Source organism: Heteronotia binoei, chromosome 12 (genome assembly GCF_032191835.1).
Source record: "Heteronotia binoei isolate CCM8104 ecotype False Entrance Well chromosome 12, APGP_CSIRO_Hbin_v1, whole genome shotgun sequence".
In the NCBI taxonomy this organism is placed as follows: Eukaryota; Metazoa; Chordata; class Lepidosauria; order Squamata; family Gekkonidae; genus Heteronotia; species Heteronotia binoei.
Window position 1 is genome coordinate 22,173,982 of NC_083234.1, and position 21,101 is coordinate 22,195,082.

Below are 21,101 nucleotides of genomic sequence, written 5' to 3' on the forward strand. Positions count from 1 at the left end.
GCCCCAGAGCAAACTAATTTATGCAGTATCACAAAATTTTAATGCCAGTAGCTCACAAGGTAGAATTTTTGCTCCCAAGACTCCACACTTAGAGGGAGTATTGATGCCGAGACATCTATTTCTGTTTTATCTAAAGAGCCGAAATGCATTTAAAGCCGCCTTGCAGTCCTTCTGCCATTGCAAACTGTGCAGTAACCAAAGGTAGCTGCCCCAGCCTGTTTATGTTGTAATCTCACTTCAGCCTTGTAGATATAAGGCGGTCGATAGTGTGTGGTGATGACCGATCCGTGGTTTTAAGTAAATATAATACATCTAACGGTGTAGCACAGGGAAGCTGTGAGATAAATTAAAACCCACAGATATTTGATTAACGGCCTCTAAACTGATATAAGTGCAACTGCCACACACCCACAGCACTTTATAAACAGGGAAACTGAAAGCAAGCTGGGTGATTCCTAGTTCCAAGTATAGCCACAGAGGTGGAGTCAGGTAAGCCACTATTCTCCTCCCTGCCATTCAGCCATACAGGGAGAATAAGTCTGGCCCGCAGTACAGGGCTGTTGCGAAGAATATGAAGATAATACAAAGTGAACTAGGGAGTGCAACAATCGCTCATTTTCAGAGCTTGGTATGGGAAAAAAATATGGGCAAAACCAAGGCTTTTTTTGAGCAGGAATGCACAGGAACACAGTTCCGGCTGGCTTGGGGTCTGGGGTGTGGCCTAATATGCAAATGAGCTCTTGCTGGGCTTTTCCTACAAAAAAGCTGTGTGAAACAATGGTGATGTCAGGGGGAGTGCCTGAATATGTAAATGAGTTCATGTTGGGACTTTTTCTACAAAAAGAGCCTTGGGCAAAATAATATCCTGGGATAAATGGAACATGGAAACTACCTTAGGGAGAAACCTACGACTGGGTCAAAGAATTACCCTCTCAAGAAAGCTCTTCAGAAACGGGGGTGGGGGGGCTTCCACCTGAAGAGCAGCTAACTCAGCCTGATGTGACAGTCACTAAGAAGCAGACTTTCAAACGAGAGAGAATTTTGCTTTGCTATTCTCGCATATACGTTACCCCATTTGTTATTATCATTACTAGGTTTGCTATTGCTGGTTCTGCACCATTTTCTAGATGCTACACTGATTGCCGACACTGAGGCAGGAAACTGCTCCATGTTGCCATCTTAAATGGCTGCAGTGGCTTTTGATAGCACAAACTGAAGAAACGGTATGTTTTAGAGATAGATGACTTAAATGAAGGCATGAGGTGGGAGATGGGAAATGTTAATCCTCCATTGTTTCAGAATTTCCAGGGAAGCATCCTTAATGTCAGTCAATTTCTATAACTTTAAACTGAAAATCTGGCCTCGTCCACATCCACGATCCTGACCAGAGACTGAAAATGCATATTTCAGCAGTAGGCTTTTATGAACATATGTAGCTGCCTTATACTGAATCAGACCCTGGGTCCATCAAAGTCAGTATTGTCTATTCAGACTGGCAGCAGCTTTCCAGGGTCTCAAGCTGAGGTTTTTCACACCTATTTGCCTGGACCCTTTTTTGGAGATGCCGGGGATTGAACCTGGGACTTAAAGATTATCAGCTATAGGTGAGTTTTGAGAGAGATATTTGGAGGTAATTTCAAAACTATATGGGAAGAAATAAGGCTGCAGCACCATTTTCTAGCCTGAATCTGAAAGAGAATCATTAGTTTGGCATGATAGTTGTTTTCTTTTTAAAGCCAACTTGACTAATAAATCCAATCAAGACTAATACTGGAGATACAGTAGCTCCTAGGAGTTTGTTTGTTTTTTGATCCAGCAACAGCAGTAATACTTTCTAGTACTGTGGAAGAAAATTATTGTGGTTATCCTGCTTTTCCTCCACAATTGGTCACTGTCCCTGACGATGGAATGACTTCAGTTTAGCCCTGACCAAGGGTCGAGTTTTCCCATAACTGCCCCCCCCACCCCCCCAAGTGAAGCTACAGAAGAAGGTTTTTGAGTTTGGTGAAACAATAAAAGGCAACCAAAGCAGATTCACTTTAATGGGAATATATTCCAAGGCTGCCTGAAAGACAAGCTGGGTTTAAAAAAAACAATGAGGAAACAACATCAAATAAACCATTTTACAAATGAATGAACCAAGACTAGTAAACAGGTTAGGTAATAAATATTCGACTTCAGAGTACAGACACATTTTTTTCTGCAGCCTTACACCAAACTTAAGCAGGGCTGCAGACAAATCTCTCTCTGGTACTAGATGTTTCTTTTCTCGTCTGCTTTAGATGTACAGAGAAAAGTTTGGGGGAAGGGCACCAATGATAGAAGATGTCTTCTGGTTTAGTAAAACAAAAATTGAAAACACGGGGGCAAGTAAAATCAACAGTTGTGACCAACATTCGTTAAAACGGGCTGGTGGGAAAGCACGGAGCCTAGAACACACAAGAAAGCTGCTCTTTCTTTGCATTTCAAAGATGCTGCTAAGGAACTCCTTTTGGCTTTGCCCCACCTTCCCAAAATATTTTTCTCAGCTTTTCCTCCAGGTGGTCTTTTGTCTATCACAATGCGCAAAAATTTCATAAGGATAAAGCAGACCGTGGACAAAGGAAAGACAGTCAGCAAGAAAAACGCCTTTGTTAAAAGCAACTAAAATGATAAAACAGAGACGTAAACAAATGCTTCTGCATTGAACTATTAAAAACCCACCATCTGAATGAGCACCAGAACAGTGGTGGAAAGGATAAAATCTTGCACAATTCATTCCATCACCTCCACGGTTCCTCTTGCTGTATTCAGTAAACTCTGCTGAAAGCCAAACTTGACTCCAAGCATCCGCAGCATGCCAAGAACAGAAAGGTCATTTAGAAGTCCAAAAAAAGGGGAGTGGAGCTAACCTAAATGGACTGTCAGTCCTGCATCTTAACATGAAGATATGTTGTTAAACACAACACCCTCCAGTGCCTGAATTGAGGGTCTGTGTTTTATTCTCTGCTCAATCTAATGGCAAATGTTCCTCGTGGGAGATTCTAGTATTCCAGATACCAGCTCTAGCCCAAGATCAGCAGAAGTGAGAGAAGAGGACCAGTTCAACTTTGAAAAAAAAGTTATCCTCCACAGCTGAATTTACTGCGGATCTTGTGTCTGTTTGGGAGATGGTGCCGCAGTCACAACCACTGTGGAGACTGTTTTGGTAGAGCCGGACACTGTGCCCTGCTGTAGATGGGAAGCGGGGACAGTCTGAATTCGCACCTGTGCAAATGAGAAAGGAGGAGACGTTAGCTGCACTGCATGCGCCATCCTCTATTATACTGCAAAAAGTACAGATGCTTAGTGAGACTAGAACAGAAACAGTCACCTTTTTTCACAAAGCTACGCACAGCAAATGTTTAAGCAGGGCTATCAACATGAATGTAAAGTGAGTGTAACAGGCATTTCTAAATCATGTCACCTAGAGTTCAAAATAGTTATGGGGTATGATGCTGTGATGGACTGCATTTTTACAAAGCTTAGAAGTGCTGTACAAACAGATGAAGGACTGTAATTCTCCACAGAGTCAGAGAGCCTTGAGTGACAGGCTGTTCCAAGAGATCTGATTGGTTAGCATCAGCTGAACTGAGAAAGACTTCTGAACTGGGTGCTGAGGAGGATTCAGTCTGATTTCAGCCTTCGCTGAGAAGAGTTGAGGACTGACAGTTTCGGGATTCAGTTCTGACTGACAGTAGTTTAACACAGACAGGAGAACTGGGGAAAGTTGGCAAGGATGAGTGGCTAGTTAGATGGAGAATCGCATTTGGGTCAAGGAAAGGGGATATATCTTCTAGTGAAAGGAGAATTTCCCTACCCAATTGAACAGGGAGTTAGCTTTAAAGAGTACAGAGATCCTTGGGCTGGTGTGGAACAGGAGTGAGGAACAGTGGCTCTCCAGATGTTTTTTTGCCTACAACTCTCATCAGCCCCAGCCAGCATGGCCAATGGCTGGCGCTGATGGGAGTTGTAGGCAAAAAACATCTGGAGAGCCACTGTTCCCCACCCCTGGGTTAGAAGCTGCCTTTAGAGACCTTAAGAGTCATTTATAAACTCAAGACGAGTATTGGTATGATTCAAGAGAAGACCTTTGGGTACTGGAAAGTTACCAACCTTCTGGAAACCAAAAGGGTCTGACAATACTCAAAGAAAGTATACTGAAATGTTTGGGGAGAACACTGGAACAAAAGCCTCTCATCATAAAGATTTAAGTAATTGTGAATAGCTTAAGAAACTCTCATTAGCCTGAAACATAAGACCTAACGTCTGTGTACGATTGAATTACTTCAGATATTTCAACCCCTGATTTCACCTGATTTCTCCCCTCTATATTGAATAAAATATTTGGTTAAATTTGAATTAAAAAACTTCTCAAGTGCCATTTTCAGTGGTGGAAGTTAAAGGGAGATTCCGACCCTTCCCTCAGTTTCCTGGGCTGAGCCAGCAGTAAAATATCATACTGACACAGGGTAGGACAGCCAAAGTTATTCAGGAAAGATGAAAACAGACCACTAGGGCTGCTCAGTCAGAAAGGGAAAGAAAGACAGAGGGAAAATATTGGCTTTGAGGGAGGGAAGTGGATGGGGCTGTCACAGATGCTGCTGAAGCTGCGTTGCTCAGATGCAGTCCTGATGCATCAGAGGGTGAGATGCATGGAGGGATGTCATCCTTACCTGTGTTGCCTGGCCCTGTTGCTGCAGCTGCTGCAGCTGCTGAGCAGTGAGGAAGCTCACAGGCTTGTTCCCAGCAATCAGTTTTGTCCCAGCCGGCATCGTGGTGAGGATGATGTTTCTACCCAGTCCGCTGATGCTAAGGAAAGGAAGCCATCAAGGAGTTAATGGTGATAAAGGGGGCCTCGATTGCTCTCGAACACCCCTTGCAGAAGAGCAAGGCCTGGGAAGGCCCTGGGCAGAACTGCCACCCACTTTTAAAAATAAGAATGACAAAGCAGTTATGGTTTACAGAGGGGACTACTGTGATAAGTCTTGTATTTATCCCAAATCATCAATCATTGAATGAGTGTCTGTATTTTAATGGAGGGGTGACTATAAAACACTGCAGTCTTTATTAGTACCTCCATTCAAAAACATAGTCCTGAACACATCAGACCTCATTCTGGCAAAGATAGTTTAGGAGACTGCATTTTTTCTTTAATGAGGAACAGGATTGACAACTCAGGTCCCAACTGGACATGACAATATCCCCAAATTCACTATAGGGCTGCATTTTAAATTCTCTTTGTTTACAAAAGCAGTGGGGGCCCAACCCTGATTGGGAGCACAGAAAAAGAAGGAAAGGTGCCTCCTCCCTCGTGCTGTTTGGAAGACCCTAAACCCCTGGCACTTGAGCTCCTGAAAACAGCAGGGGGGGCAGGTGCCCCTCCCCCATGCCACCATCCCTATCAGTAGGCCTTGAATTCAGCAGGAGCTCACAGGAGCACAGCTCCTGAACCTTTCTGAGGGTTCCCCCTCCTCCCCTCCACCTACCTACCTTGTCCACTGAATAGTAGGTGCAGCTGCATAATGAGCTCCACCACCTATTTTTCTACAAAATGATCCCTGCCTATCAGGATCTGGTCCCCACAACTTTTATAAACAAGGGGGAATTAATCCCTAAAATGGCAGCCGTGTCCCCATGGTGATTTTGGCGATGCTGTCATATCTAGTTGGGAACTGAGATAGTCACAAACCTTAATTCTTTTAACAGCATCTCAAAGTCAGAAATAGGAAAATAAAGACTTTGAAAGTGTGGAAATGCATATTATATCACATGTGAATCGTTGCTGTTAAGTAAACAGTTAAGAGGCCAACTGAAAAAGAGAGGAACTACACATTAGACACATAAAACAACCACTCAGGGAAACCTTGGTTGTTTACTATTGCATACAGGCCTTGAATTCAGCAGGAGCTCACAGGAGCATAGCTCCTGAACCTTTCTGAGAGTTCCCCCTCCTCCTCCCCACCTTGTCCACTGAATAGTAGGTGCAGCTGCATAACAACCCCTGGATGAGCTCCACCACCTATTTTTCAACAAAATGACCCCCGATTGCACAGATATGGAAAGAGAGACTGTGTCTACTATTAACATCTATGAGGTATGTTTTCAGTGTCTGAAACCAGGATTTGCAAACATCAGTGCCTTCAAGCCTTATTATGGAACTAGGTTTCCATTAATCTGATCCTGGATCTCAGCAGTCTTTATTGGAAATGCAATGGGCTCCCCACATTTTACTCACTTTGCTCCAAGGTTGCCCTTGATAATGGGGGCGGTCACCACACTCTTGCCTTTCACAGACTGACTTAAGACTGAGAGAGGCACTGTGATCCGGGCAGGCAGCTTCCCCTGGATAAACAGAAGAAATCAGAACCAGCTCAGGTGAAAATCATACCACCCATTCTGTAGAAATGAACAAGAGCCTCAAATAAATGACTGACAGATTTCTCCATTGCTTCTCTAATGTTAATGCCCACAGGTTTAACAGGGTCTAAAAGCATAAGTAAAACAGTGTAAATAACATGCCACCCTGACTTGAAATGCCCAGGCTACCCCAATCTTATCAGTTTGTGGAAACGAAACGGGGGCACTCCGGGTTAGTCCTTGGATGGGAGACCTCTAACGCAGCGGTCCCCAACCTATTTGGCACCAGGGACCAGTTTTGTGTGCACTTTATTTCTATTATTACATTGTAATATATAATTAAGTAACTATACAACTCACGGCCCAGTTGCTAACAGGCCACGGACCAGGACCGGTTGCTAGCCCAGGAGTTGGGGATCCCTGCTCTAAGGAAGTCCAGATTTGCTACACAGAGGCAAGAAATGGCAAACCATCTCTATTTCTTTTTTCCCTAAGTCAGCTACAACCTGGCAGCACCCCCACCACCACCCAAATTTTATACCAAGAAAAGGCTGCAATCAGACAACAGTTTATGTAGAATTTATACTTGCATATTTTGCACAATTCATTTTGCTTCTGCTCATTAAAGGTAACTTCTAGAAATTCTAACCAGCACCTCCTTGGATCCCAAGGATTTGTTTTTGCTAAGCAGTGATCACATGTTTCCAAGTCAAAAAATGCATCCATCAGAGTGAGACATCTGTTGGGGGGAGGACACTCAGATTTTTTAGGTGCTGAATTTTGCACTCTATTCCAGATTCCCCAGTTGTATAGCAGGACTGCAAAAAAATCACAACTTATAAGAGAAGCCATGTTGGATCAGGCCAATGGCCCATCCAGTCCAACACTCTGTGTCACACAGTGGCAAAAAAAAAAAAAAAAAAAACAGGTGCCATCAGGAGGTCCATAAGTGGGGCCAGGACACTAGAAGCCCTCCCACTGGTCCCCCCCCCCAAACACCCAGAATACAGAGTATCACTTGCCCCAGACAGAGAGTTCCATCTAGACCTTGTGGCTAATAGCCACTGATGGACCTCTGCTCCATATGTGAATCCAATCCCAACTGTCAATGGTTCATAAGCATTTGGTGTTGTACGTTAAGTCAGCCTCTACTCAGAAGAGACCAAAGACATATGATGCCAATAAAAGTGTGATATTGCTGTTGAATGACCAAAGACATCTCATCTTCAAGACTTTCTAGCCCAGCTTAATTCACAGCAAAGCACCCTTACTTACTGCTTGGCAGGTGGAGACGACAGTGGTGCTGACCGGGACTTGTCGCATAGTGGTGGCTCCCGTCCCTATCGTTATGGGTGTCCCAGCTCCTCCTGACACTACAGCAACTGCCTTTGACACGGAAGCGGTCATGGTTGGCAAAGAAACAGCTGAGGTGTGGACAGTGCCTGGCACGCTCACTACGGTCGAAGAGGGCATCTGCTTGGCGTGAGTGGCGACAGTAATGGTTTGCCCAGTTTTGGGGGGCATGACTCCCATTCCCTGCACGATTCTTATCGTAGCAGCTGGCTTGGCTTCTGCGGATGCCATGGTGGTAATGGCTTTGCCCTTTTGGTCTGCCATGGTCATGCCCAGAGCAGGCATCAGTCTGAACGCTGAGCTAGTGGACTCGACGGTCTTCAAGTCAGGAGTCACTTTGACCACCGTGGGCCCTGCTGGGCTTGGCGAGGCGGAGCTGGGCGCGCTGGTCTTGGCCGGAGAATCGGAAGACTGGATGGGGCTGGACGTCACATGTAGAGTCGCCGAGATGCCTTTCCCAGACGATGCGCTCCCGGCAGCGGCGGAGAAGAGGTCCTGAGTCAGTTTGACCGTCGTCACCTGGGACTTGGCCAGGGTTGCCATCATGTCCGGAGTGATGCGCAGAACCGTCTGGCCCTTGGCGTCAGTCGTGATGGAGGAAGGAGGCAGGCGCAGCACGTCCTTGCCTTGGATGCGGAAGTTGGAGGCGGCCAGCGGGATGCCGCTCCCGGGCTGGTTCTTCATGCCGAGCTGCCCGGTAATAGCCACCTGTCAAGCAAAGCGCACTCTGTCAAATCAACACAGCTTATCGTTGCTAGAGAATGCTGTGCAATACCAGGGATGTTGATGGAGGCCATTCTTTAATTAAGGGGAGGGGGAGAAGGAAAATACAAGCACAACTTTTCACAACCAAACTCATTATTTAAAAAAAAGACTAAATATAGTTTGGGACCAACATGCCTGAAGGATCATCTACTCCCTTATAACAGCATTTACAGCTCTGCGGTTTCAGACCATGCCAACAGAATACCTCTTGGGGCAATACTCTAAAACACCTCAGGAACAACGTATCTGTATTTGCAAAACTTCTGTGGAGGACCTCTTCCATTATGTTATGGTTTGCCCGCTGTATTCAGAACCTAGACGCAAGTTTCTGACTGAAATAACAAATCAATTGTATATGGCTTCTGATATGGATAAATTAATATTTCTATTATCAGATATTGACTCTTATAAGATAGCACTTTTTGCTCTGGCTGCTAGTAAAATCAGGGCAAAGGCAATTTCCAGCAGAGAGTAAAATGATGTTGTTAACCAGACTGTTAGAGCCTGATTATGGAACCACGGGGTTGCTGTATGTAAATAAGATTTCTAATAATCCAATGTATTCATTTTAGAGACCTTGACTGCTTTTAACTTGTATGTTGCTATAATTGAAATTGCAATAGCCAATTGTTTTATGCAATAAATTTTATTGTATTGTACTCCCTTATAAACCCGCCTGGCCACTACAATCAGGCCTTGTTTGGGTGTCCCCACCCTCTGAGATGAGGCGGGTGGCAACCTAGGGGAGGGCCTTCCCGGCCATTGCGCCAACATTCTGGAACTTTCCCCCCAGGGAGATTCATTTGTCCCCTTCTGTCACCATCTTCCATCAGCAGGAACATGGCATTCTCTCAGCGATCCAGCCTTCCTGTGTTTTAATTGTTGTTTTCATGTCTCTGAAGTATTTCAGCTTTGTTTTTAATAGCTTTAACAACGTGTGTGGGTTTTTTTGGGGGGGGGCATTAAAATATGATTTTGCTATGTATGTTTTATTAGCTGCCTTGGTGGTGGCCCTTATGAGGGCAGAAAGATGAGATATACATTTTGTCAATAAGTAATAAATTCATTTCCCCCCCCACCCTCACAGGAAAAAGTTGTAAACAGCCATAGTTATTCACGCAAAGTCCAAAAGTGACAACAAAATACGTGTAATGAGTTTATTAGGCACAGGACACTGCAAACTTTTAATCTCAGCAGAATTTTTCTTCAGGCAGGATGCTGCAAAAAAAATCTTATAATCGAGGGAATGGGGAAATGAATTTTTCCAGTCAATGATCTTCAGATCTGGTTTTGCTAGCATCTACATGCATATTTAACATTTGGCCAATACATAGTTACCAGTCACATAAGAGCAATAATGTTTAATGCATTTTCCTGCTCCCTGTAGTCAAAGTCCCACTGAGCCACAAGTTGGTGAAAGAAAATTACACAACATTAATGGTACAAATTTAAAGAAATTTCTCCTCCCCCTGCCAATACTAGAATTCTAATATTGGTGGAAAGTGACATCAGTTCACTGCAGACTTACAGCAACCCCATAGGGTTTTTAAGGCAAGAGACAAACAGAAGCTGTTTGCCATTTCCTGGGTTTGCATGGTGATCTTAGTCTTGCCTAGTCTAAGATCCAAATACTAACCAAGGCCAACCCTGTTTAACTTCCAAGATCTGATGAGATCGGCCTAGTCTGGCCTGACCAGGTCAGGGTCAAATTGTTATCACCTGTATCAGGGTGGCCAAACTTGTTTAACGTAAGAGCCACATAGAATAAATATCAGATGTTTGAGAGCCGCAAGACATGGACATCAGATGTTTGAGAGCCACAAGACAGGAACTTCAGATGTTGGAGGGAGGGAGGAAGGAAGGGTGGCAGGCAGGCAAACAGAAGAGGGAAAGTGGAAAGAAAGCAACTTTAAATGCATTCTCCAAGTCACTGGCTGTCTTGGAGAAGCGATTTAAAGAGACAAATGTCTTCTCTAAGCTGGGTGACAGGGTGGTGGGGGCTTTGAGAGCTACACAATATGTGTGAAAGAGGAGCCACATGTAGCTCCTGAACCATAGTTTGGCCACCCCTGACCTATAGGAAATTCACTCCCACAATGGGTGGTAACTGCCTCTCCTGTAGAGGTCTTTAAAGGAATCAGACAAATTCATGGAGGGTATGTCTAAGACTCCTGGTCATTAAACACAGCCTGATATTCCAGAAGCAATCTCCCCGTGCTTCCAAAATGCATGCAGCAAGCAACAAGAATAGTTTCCTCTGTTCACAACCACTATGCGACCTTCAACAAATGCAGGTACATTATTTCCCATTCTCTCGATTGAATTATAAGCTTTTGGGGCTTGTGTATTGTATTTCATTGGTAAAGACTCACTCAAACTGAGCCAGGTTTGTTACTAACTACTTGACTGTCCCCTGCTGGAAAGAGAATGCTTGATTAGATGGACCCACCAGCGGTTTCAACATGGGTTATATTTACATGTTAACATGTTTTCTCAATACAGTGCTGTGCTCCTTACCTGTTTGATGATATTCTGGCCAGCGACGTTCTGGATGACAGCGGTGGATGGAGAGGAGGAGGAAGGGGTGGAAGAGGAGGAAACAGCAGAGGAGTTCGGCGTAGAGCTGCCTGGGGAACTCGTGGCTGGCTTTGGGGCAGGACTGGGCGATGCAGAGATTCCTGTTCCGGCAACAGTGGCTGGCCCCGTTACTGAAACGGCTGATCGCTGCACCTGAGCTGGGCTGCTCTGAGCTTTCACTGGGACAGTCATAACAGCCTAATGGGAAGAGCGAACAGACATTACTTGAGAGATCCTTTCATTCGGCTCTAGGCTGCTCAGCGCATCAGAAACTGGGTCAACAATTTCTTATCCTTTCAGAAAAACTCTTGGAAACTGCCCTTTTGAATGTCTTTTTGGTAACTGCTTAAAGCCCATTTTCGTTAGAAATGTTTAATCATCCAACGATGACCTTTCATGTATTGGGAAGGCACCCCCCTAGATTATTAACTGGGGATCTGTTTGCAAAAATGCATGCTGAATCTACTAAAAGATTACTAAAGAGCCAGATTTTCATACTGATTCCATCAAACTTTTGTCCAATGTATTCATGAAATTCCACATGAGGAAGTTTTAAAAACCCCAGTAGTAAATATGGCTGGATAGTATAAACCTATCTGTTGAAAGGCTTAGAAGAATACCATAGATTCACACCCCACCTTTCTCTCTGAATCAGTGTCCCAGAGCAGTTTACAATCTCCTTTAGCTTCTTCCCCCACAACAGACACCCTGTGAGGTAGATGGGGCTGAGAGAGCTCTCACAGAAACTGCCCTTTCAAGGACAACTCTGTGACAGCTATGGTTGACCCAGAGCCATTTCAGCAGCTGCAAGCGGTGCGGGGAATCAAACCAGGTTCCTCCAGATGAGTCCGCACACTTAACCACTACACCAAACTGGCTCTCAAGGTCTTGCATTCATTGGAATCACCCCATTATCCCGTCTGCTTGAGAACTCCACGGCAGAAAGGCATGCATCTCTGCACTACAAGGGCAATCTCAAAATTTTAAAAGATCTCTTCCCTGCCCTAGCAGTTCATTTCTCATTTTCAAGTTACAGAAAAGGAGAGAATTCTCTGCAAAAAACCTACTCTATAGACAGAGTCATGGAAAGCTTGCTCACATTGAGAGACACCGTCTCAAAGCAAATTTCAAAAGTCCCTGAAAATCCAGCCTCTGGAAGTGAATGGAACAGGTCCCCCCATCACAGAAAGTCCACTTGCTCCTCTTCTAAGGGGGACAAAAAAGCTTAGAAAGAGATTCCTGAAGACTTTGTGAAAAGGTTGTACTGTCACAAAAGAGCTTAATAAATCAGGGATGTGACAGCCAATGTTCCCTCTAAGCTGCAGGCTCTTGTGAGCAAAAATTCTATTTTGTAAGCTACTGGCATTAAAGTTGTGAGCTGCTGCATAAATTAGTGTGCTCTGGAGTCATCCTTCCTGAGCTAAGACAAAAATGTGTGAGCTGGAGGCTAAAAAATCTGTGAGCTAGCTCATGCTAACTCGGCTTAGAGGGGACACTGGTGACAGCTATCTTGGGGGCTGGGATATTTTGCAATGTAAGGATTTAAATTTGTCCCTCTCCATTTCTGGACTAGGCTGATTCAAACAAACAGGAATCACACTTCTGGAGTTCAAAAGGGCCTTGCAGTCTAGCTAGTCCAACCGCATATTCAGTGCAAGAAATCCAAAGCTAGAGCATTTCTAACCAATGGTTGTCTATGCCTTTGCATGTACAGGGACTGTGGTTCAGTGGCAGAGCATCTGCTTGGCATGCAGAAAGTCCCAGATTCAATCCTCAGCATCTCCAGTTGAAAAGATCAGGTCATAGGTGGAGACCCTGGAAAGCCACTGCCAGTCTGAGAAGACCGTTCTGATGGACCAGGGGTCTGATTCAGTGTAAGGCAGCTTCAAGGTCTCCAGTGAGGGAGAGCCCATGCACTTCCCACCTCATTAGCTGATTCCACTGGAGATAAACACATTCAGCCTTACTACACTATGCAGATGTGTAATAAAAAAGTACTCATTTTAAGCGCATCGCACTGTATTAAACTGCTGTATTAAAAATGTGAAATTAGTGCTGAAGAAAACAGTCTAGGACGGAGATGACTCATGCCAGTTCTTTACTTGCTTTCGTACAGACATTCCTCACCTGGGGCAGGACTTTGGTTTGTGCAGAAGTGGCAGGGATGCGGATCTGTGGTACAGGTGTTGATTGCTGTGGCGGCGGTGGTTGCTGCGCTATCGTTGGGGCTGGCTGAGACACAGCTGGAAGGCTGGCCTGTGCCGTGACTACTCGGACCTGTGGGAGTCCAGAGGAGACGGTGTGGCTGGCTGCCCGTGAGGGTGGCTGTGGTGGTCCAGCTTGAGTCGGTGTGGTACTTTGAGCCGTGGAAAGCAAAGTCCCAAGCTGTGGCATGGCAGGAGAAGACACCAAAAGGATGCTGTGGAGGAATGGGAGGAAAAAAATCATCTGGTTAACTTGAAAGGAAATAACACAGCTCTCGGTTCCAGCGGCCTGTCCAGAGTCAATTATTTTGCTGTTAACGTAGCAAATTATTCAAAACTTTTAAATAAACAGAACTTTTAAATAAACAGAAGAGTCCTGCAGGTCCATCTAGTCCAGCATCCTATCTCACACAGCGGGCAGACAGTTCTTCTGGAGGGTCAACAACAGGGCATAGAAGCTGGAGCCTTCCCCAGATGTTGCCTCCTGGCACTGGGATTCAGAAGTTCACTGCCTCTGAATGTTCCCCTTAGCCACCAGGGTTCATGGTCACTGATAGACTAACCCTCCATGAATCTGTCTAATCCCCTTTTCAAGCAGTCTATGCCTGCAACTCACACAGTAACCTCTAGCAATGAATTCTACACTGTAGCCGCTCAGTATGGAAAGAATTCCCTTTTGTCAATTCTGCCTCTACTGCCCATTGGCTTCACTGAGGGTAGCATCTGAATACAAGCGATGGTTTTCTCCACAAATCAAACCATTATTAGCTGACCAAAGAAACAAACCAACAAATTAAATGCCAACCAGCGACAACCAGCCTGAGACATTTTTGAGAGTTTTCTGGGCCCCTCCTCTTCACAAGGCTGGCTTCAAGACGTTCTTCCCCTCCGGTGCACCCGATCTACTATTGGAGCAGGTTTCTCATGGGACGATAATCGTCCACTTGGAGCAGAATTAAGATTATGTCTTAGAGCTGTAGGCTGGACCAGGTTTCTGCCCCGGTGGCATCTTTCTCTTCAGACCAGGGATCCCAAATCCTTTAAAGCCTTTTTAAGCACCTTTGGAATTCCGACAAGAGGTGGTGGGTGCAACCACAACATGGCTGGCTCTGGAGCCAGAGTCAGTGTTCCCTCTAAGCTGAGTTAGTGTGAGCTAGCTCACAGATTTTTAGCCCCCAGTTCACACATTTCTGTCTTGGCTCAGGAAAAATGCCCCCAGAGCAAACTGATTTCTGCAGTAGCTCACAACTTTCCTGCCAGTAGCTCACAAAGTAGAATTTTTGCTCACAAGACTTCACAGCTTAGAGGGAACATTTGGTTGGAGCCAACCATAAAGTGTCAGGGAGTGAAGTTATATGCGACTCCAACAGCCACGTTTCAGGCAGAAGCTCTGCTTTAACAAGATGTCTCTTAAAATGAGCATCATGTTTAAAAGTATTTTCTTGTTTACGCATAACTTGAAGGCAGTGTGCAGATCCTTGTCCTGTAGTGGCAACTGCAGCCCAAGTAATTTTTCTGTAAAAATCTGCACAAAAAATCAGATCTCCGGTGGCCATTCAGAAGCCCTGCTGGGCAAAAAGTCCATCTGGCCCGGCTACGGTTGCCAGGTCCAACTCAGAAAAAAACCTGGGGATTTTGGGGGTGGAGCCAGAATACTTTAGGGTTGGGGCCAGCAGCAAGGTTGGTGACAAACATGCTTGAACTCCGAAGGGAGTTCTGACCATCACATTGCTTTCAAATGCCTTCCTTCCATTGGAAATAATGGAGAATGGGAGTACCTTCTTTTGGGGCTCATAGAACTGGGCCCCCTGGTTCAGTCTTTTTGAAACTTGGGGGGGGGGGGCTGAGGAGAGGCTACAGATGCTATGCTGCAAATTTGGTGCCTCCATCTAAAAAAACAGCCCCACCACTCCAGCCCCAGATACCCACAGATCAATTCTCCATTATTCCCTATAGGGACTGGTCTCCATAGGATTATAGGATATATTCCATATAGGGACCGGTCATTATAGGATATAATGAAATGCTCAGTAGACATTTCTTACCTTCCCTTCCCCCCGCTTCCATCCTAGACCCTTGCCAGTCCGGCTTTCGCCCAGGTCATGGGACGGAGACAGTGCTGGCCGCCTTGGTAGATGACCTCCAGCGGCGTCTGGACCGAGGCGGCGTGGCGGTGCTGATGTTATTAGATCTGTCGGCCGCATTCAATACGGTCGACCATCAGCTACTGACCCGCCGCCTCGCCAACGTAGGGGTTGGGGGGCTAGGCCTACAATGGCTTTCCTCCTTCCTCAAGGGTCGGGGACAAAGGGTGGCAATCGGGGGTGAGCTGTCCCAGAGGCACACACTAGATTGTGGGGTGCTGCAGGGAGCAGTTCTCTCCCCAATGCTATTTAACATCTATATGCGCCCCCTTGCCCAGATTGCCCGGAGGTACGGGCTTGGGTGTCACCAATATGCAGATGACACCCAGCTCTATCTGCTAATGGATGGCCGGCCTGACTGCGTTCCAGAGAATTTGGACCTGGCATTGCAGGCCGTGGCAACTTGGCTTAGGCTGAGTGGGCTGAAGCTGAACCCGGAGAAGATAGAGGTCCTTTGCGTGGGTCGCGGCGCCCTAGGGAGGGAAATACCTCTCCCGGTGTTTGACAGTGTGCCTCTGAAAGCGGCGCACTGGGTCAAGAGCTTGGGGGTCCTACTGGAGCCTTCACTATCAATGGAGACCCAGATAGCAGCCACTGCCAAGTCACCGTTTTTTCATCTGAAGCGGGCAGGGCAGTTGGCTCCCTTCCTGGAGCGCCGGGACCTAGCAACAGTGATCCATGCAACAGTCACCTCAAGATTGGATTACTGTAATGCCCTCTACATGGGGCTGCCTCTGTGCTGAACCCGGAGGTTGCAGCTGGTGCAGAACGTGGCGGCTAGGCTGATATTGGGGCTCCCGAAATGGGAGCACATACAGCTGGGGCTACGCGAACTGCACTGGTTGCCAGTTACTTACCGGGTTCGTTACAAAGTGCTGGTTATTACCTTTAAAGCCCTATATGGCCTAGGACCTGCCTACCTGAGGGACCGTCTCTACCCATACGAGCCCCAGAGAGCACTGAGGTCAGCAGGGAAGAACCAGCTGACTATCCCTGGGCCAAAGGAGGCCAAACTTCAAAATACCCGTACACGGGCCTTCTCCATCGCAGCTCCACACCTATGGAACCAGCTTCCGGAAGTACGAGCCCTGTGGTGCCTTGACCAGTTCCGCAGGGCCTGCAAGACCACCCTTTTCAGGATGGCCTTTGCTGGCTGAGAGACTGTTGTTGGGTGACTTTCGCTACTATCATTTTATAAATGGAATTAGCACCTGGAAATCTGTATTGTATTTGGTTAATTGGAATGTTTTAAAGCTAATGTGATTTTAAACTTTGTATAACTATATGAAAATGTTGTTAGCCGCCCTGAGCACGCTTCGGCGGGGAGGGCGGGATATAAATAAAATTTTATTATTATTATTATATAACCCTGAAGCAGAGGAGGGTTTGCAAACCAGGGGATCCCCTGTCCCCAACTGGGGATTGGCAAGCCTGAGCCTGGCCCACTTTCTACAAACACTTGGTGTGCACCAGGGTAGGTGTTGGTGGGCAATTTGGCATCCATGGGCACCATGTTGGTAACCCCTGCTCTAAACAGATAGAAAGAAGGAAAAGAAGACTGGATTTATACCCCACCCTTCACTTGGGAGTCTCAGAACACCTTACATGCTCCTTCCTCTCCCCTCTCCTCTTATTGATCACCCATCTACTGCCTTCCCCCACAATGACTTACCATCTGAATTATTATACTCGGGCCAATAACTGTGTTTAATCTGCAAAATGTGCCCGTCCCACCTGTTACTACATTTTTATTGAGTTATGTGGTGTTGTTTAGTTGTAGACTATTAATTTTATTGTTAATTGTTTGTTTTAATTGTTTTTATGCTTATGATCCACCTTGAGCCCATATGGGGGAGGGCGGAATATAAATCTGCTCAATAAAATAATAAAATAAATTAAACAACAGACATCCTGTGAGGAGGTGTGGCTGAGAGAGCTCTGACAGAAACTGCTCTTGCGAGAACAGCTTCAGAGTTATGACTGACCCAAGGTCACTCCAGCAGTTGCATGTGGAGAAGTGGGGAATCAAACTCAGTTCTCCCAGATTAGAGTCCATGCTCCTAAACATTACACCAAACTGCCTCTCATAGATAGAGCTATGTCTTCTAAAATTGTACCTTAAGTGTCTGAACACCCCACCCCTAATTCAAATCCAGTTAATATGGATGCATCTTTATTCAAGAAAAATGGAAGGGCTTACCTTTGATTGGGTTTTGGTTGCTCTGGAGTAACACTCGGCATACTTTTGCTGACCACAGAGACCGGGGGTGGTGAAATGGGCATTGCGGGCAACTGAGGGGCCGTGGGCGTCACTGGGGTGGGTGGCATGCTGGAATCACTGAGGCTCAGCTGGCTCGGCTCAGAGGTGCTGCCTGCAGTCACTTTCGCGGAGCTCTCCTTGCAGCTGGATTTCTGCAATGACAACAGCAACATCGTTACTAACGAGAACAACGAAGGCAATGAGCTCACTGGGCAGGGGGCAGAGAGGGAAGAGGAAGGAAAGCTGAAAGAACAAGCCCTCTGATGGATGAAGCCCATTCAATGCTTCCTGCAAGATGTCAGGACTCTGGAGTGCTCCTGAACGTTCCTTCTGCCCTCTAGCCCAGGGGTGTCAAACTCATTTGTTATGAGGGCCGGATCTGACATAAATGAGACCTTGTCAGGCCAGGCCATGTTGGGCTGGCCATGTGTGTTCCTAATTTAAGATTAGGTAGCAGAGATATCAACTTTATAAGAGACAAAGACAAACACAATTGAAGATTTTTTTAAAAAAAACTTAAAACATTAGCACTCGTTGGTCTTAAAGATGCTTTCTTTGTATTCTCCCATGGGCAAAGGAAGCTCTGGCTCTTTCCTTCCTTCCCCACGGGACCAGGAGGGGAAGAAGCCTCAGCCAACAGAAGGAAGAGAGGCTTGGCTCAGTAGCTCTGCTGGGCGATTGAGAGTGCCTGGCAAAGCAAGCTCTGCCTTGCCCCCTTCCTCTCCAAGGGAGGAGCCTCAGCCAATGGAGAAAATAGAGGTTTTGCTCTGTAGCTCCTGTGCGATTGAGCAAGCTTTGCAAAGCAAGCTGAGATGCAGAAAGAAGCAAGACAGAAGGAGAAAGAAGCAGATGACAGCCAGTTGCTTGGAGGCCTTAGGAGCCCTCTGGGGGTCTGATTCGGCACCAAGGCCACATGTTTGACAACGCTGCTCTAGCTTATTCCATTTTGTGACAGGATATTCTACACTGAGTCTCCCACACGCTCAGGAAGCAGAACACACCATTCCTAGGAAACCAAACTCAAATGACTTATTTGGAAGATTTCAACTGCGAAAGTTCAGGCGCACTTACCAGTTTCCATCTCACAGGCACTACCAGAAAATGGCTTGGTTGCCTTTTATCTTGATGCCACATTAGATGTGTTCTACACTTCTCTCCTTTCTGGAAGCACTTTCCATGTAGGAAGCATGCACGTCTTTGAAACAATCCTTAAGACTACCCAAAACAGAGAAGACTACCTATAAAGCCATGCAGGCTCCAGCCCAGCACATATGCCTCCATCCCTCCATTCCAATAACACCCACAAAGCATCTCCCATGCATCAAATCACACCAGAAGGGCACACAGAGAGGCGGCCACCATGTAACTTTTGGAATTATCTTTTCCTAAGGCTAAGGCCCAAGCATGAACATCCTTCTGACGCAATAAAAGACATTCTGATTCAAACTGTTTCTCATTGGACAGCGGGGCTTTTTTTGGAGCAGGAACTCCTTTGCATATTAGGCCACACATCCCTGATGAAGCTTATCCTCCAAGAGCTTACAGCGCTCTCAGTACATGGCCTACTATAAGCTCCAGGAAGACTGGTTACATCAGGGATGTGTGGCCTAATATGTAAAGGAGTTCCTGCTACAAAAAAAAAAAAGCCCTGCTGGTCAGGGATAAAGTAGAATAGTTAGCAAATTGTTATTCACTGTGAGCTCTTAGGACATGGCAGCTGGAAGTCCTACCAGCTGAGAACAGTTACACCTTTGTACCATGCATGAACGCCAGGCAACTTACTGTCTTTGCAGGAGGCTTGGGTTTCTGCTGGAGGGCTCTTTTGGCTTTTGCCGCAGCAGCGTGGGCCTGATGAATCCTCTCTGTAAGCGAGAATAGGTAACAAATAATCAACAGATGTTAACACCAAGGCTGTAAAAGCATATGCTATCTACCTTTTCCCCGTGGGCGTATGTTTGTGATTCTAAAAATCTCTACTCTGTGATTGAGAGAAAACACACACAGAGCTGGATTATTTACCAGTAAGAAAGAAAGGCCTTACATGGAAATTATCAAGGCTCTGTATGCATGTTTACAATATTTTCTGCAAACGTTTCCCCAGGGAGGCTTTTATGCCTTTTAACTGGCATGACAAGTAAATAGAAGTGAATGCTCTTCAAACAGAAACAAGAGAAAAATCATATATACACACGCACACATTCCCTGTGTTTGCAGAATTTGCATTACCATTTTTTTTTCATTTTTAGGTAAACATACATATTTTTAAAACCTGCTTTTAGACTATAACTCCTTCGTTCTCTGTATGGTATCTAACAGTTTGGGAAAACAGCCACTAAACTATTGTCCAATCTTGTTAGCCCAGGAAATACCAACAGAAACGTTGCATTCTCTCCCTGCCCAAAGAGTTGAAGGTACAGTTTGCTTTATTCCTGTATTTGTGGAATGCTGTCAGCTTTTTTCGTAAGTGCATTTAAAAAGCCCTGCTGGCTCAGACCAATGGTCCATCTAGTTCAAGCAACCCCTCACAAAATGGCCAATCAATTTCTCTGTTGGGCCAACCACAGGGCAGGGGTGTCAAATTCATTTGTTATGAGGGCCAAATCTGACACAAATGAGACCTCGTCAGGCCAGGCCATGTGTGTCATAAAATGTAATGCCAGGTAGCATAGATATAAATTTTATAAAGGACATAAACACAAGATTTTTTTTTTTAAAAAAAAACCTTTTAAAATGATTAAAACATTGTTTGTCTTAAAGATGCTTTCTTTGTATCTCTCTTATGGGATTCAGGGAGCCGGATAGGGAGAAGCCTCAGCCAATAAAAGAAAGAGAGGCTTGGCTCAGTAGCTCTGCTGTGAGACTAAGAGAGCCTGGCAAAGCAAACTCTCCCCCCCCCCATTCCTCCCCAAGAGGGAGGAGCCTTAGCCAATGGAGAAAATAGAGGCTTTGCCTCGTAGCTGCTGTGCGATCGACCAAGCCTGGCAAAGCAAGCTATGATGCAGAAGGAAGGGAGAAGAAAGCAGGTGACAGCTAGTTGCTTGAGGGCCTGATAGGAGCCCTCCGGGGGCCTGATTCAGCCCTTGGGTCACATGTTTGACACCCCTGGCATAGAGGCTGAGACTTTCCCCTCTTGTTGCCTCCTGGCACTGGGATTTAGAGGCTGACTGCCTCCACAGAGAAAATGAACATATGAAGCTGCCTTTTACTGAATCAGACCCTTGGTCCATCAAAGCCAGTATTGTCTACTCAGACTGGCAGTGGCTCTCCAGGGTCTCAAGCTGAGTTTCTTCACATCTACTTGCCTGGACCCTTTTTAGTTTGAAATGCCAGGGATTGAACCTGGGACCTTCTGCTTACCAAGCAGATGCTCTACCACTGAGCCACCGTCCCTCCCAATTCTAGTTCAACACTGGCCATTTC

General features: G+C 45.9%; 1 protein-coding gene across 3 annotated transcripts in view; it reads right to left on the reverse strand.

Moving 5' to 3' along the window:
- Window positions 1–2,019: 2,019 nt before the first annotated feature.
- NFRKB (nuclear factor related to kappaB binding protein) overlaps window positions 2,020–21,101 on the reverse strand; it is a 51,335-nt gene continuing 32,253 nt past the window's right edge. For all 3 annotated transcript variants that reach the window (XM_060251184.1, XM_060251186.1, XM_060251185.1), the window contains 8 exons: window positions 19,464–19,543; window positions 17,622–17,833; window positions 13,201–13,492; window positions 11,014–11,271; window positions 7,654–8,439; window positions 6,257–6,363; window positions 4,695–4,830; window positions 2,020–3,246 (listed from right to left, as the gene is read on the reverse strand). In XM_060251184.1, the coding sequence (XP_060107167.1) occupies window positions 3,121–3,246; window positions 4,695–4,830; window positions 6,257–6,363; window positions 7,654–8,439; window positions 11,014–11,271; window positions 13,201–13,492; window positions 17,622–17,833; window positions 19,464–19,543 (1,997 nt within the window). In that variant the 3' untranslated portion in view covers window positions 2,020–3,120. The remainder of the gene's footprint in view (window positions 3,247–4,694; window positions 4,831–6,256; window positions 6,364–7,653; window positions 8,440–11,013; window positions 11,272–13,200; window positions 13,493–17,621; window positions 17,834–19,463; window positions 19,544–21,101) is intronic.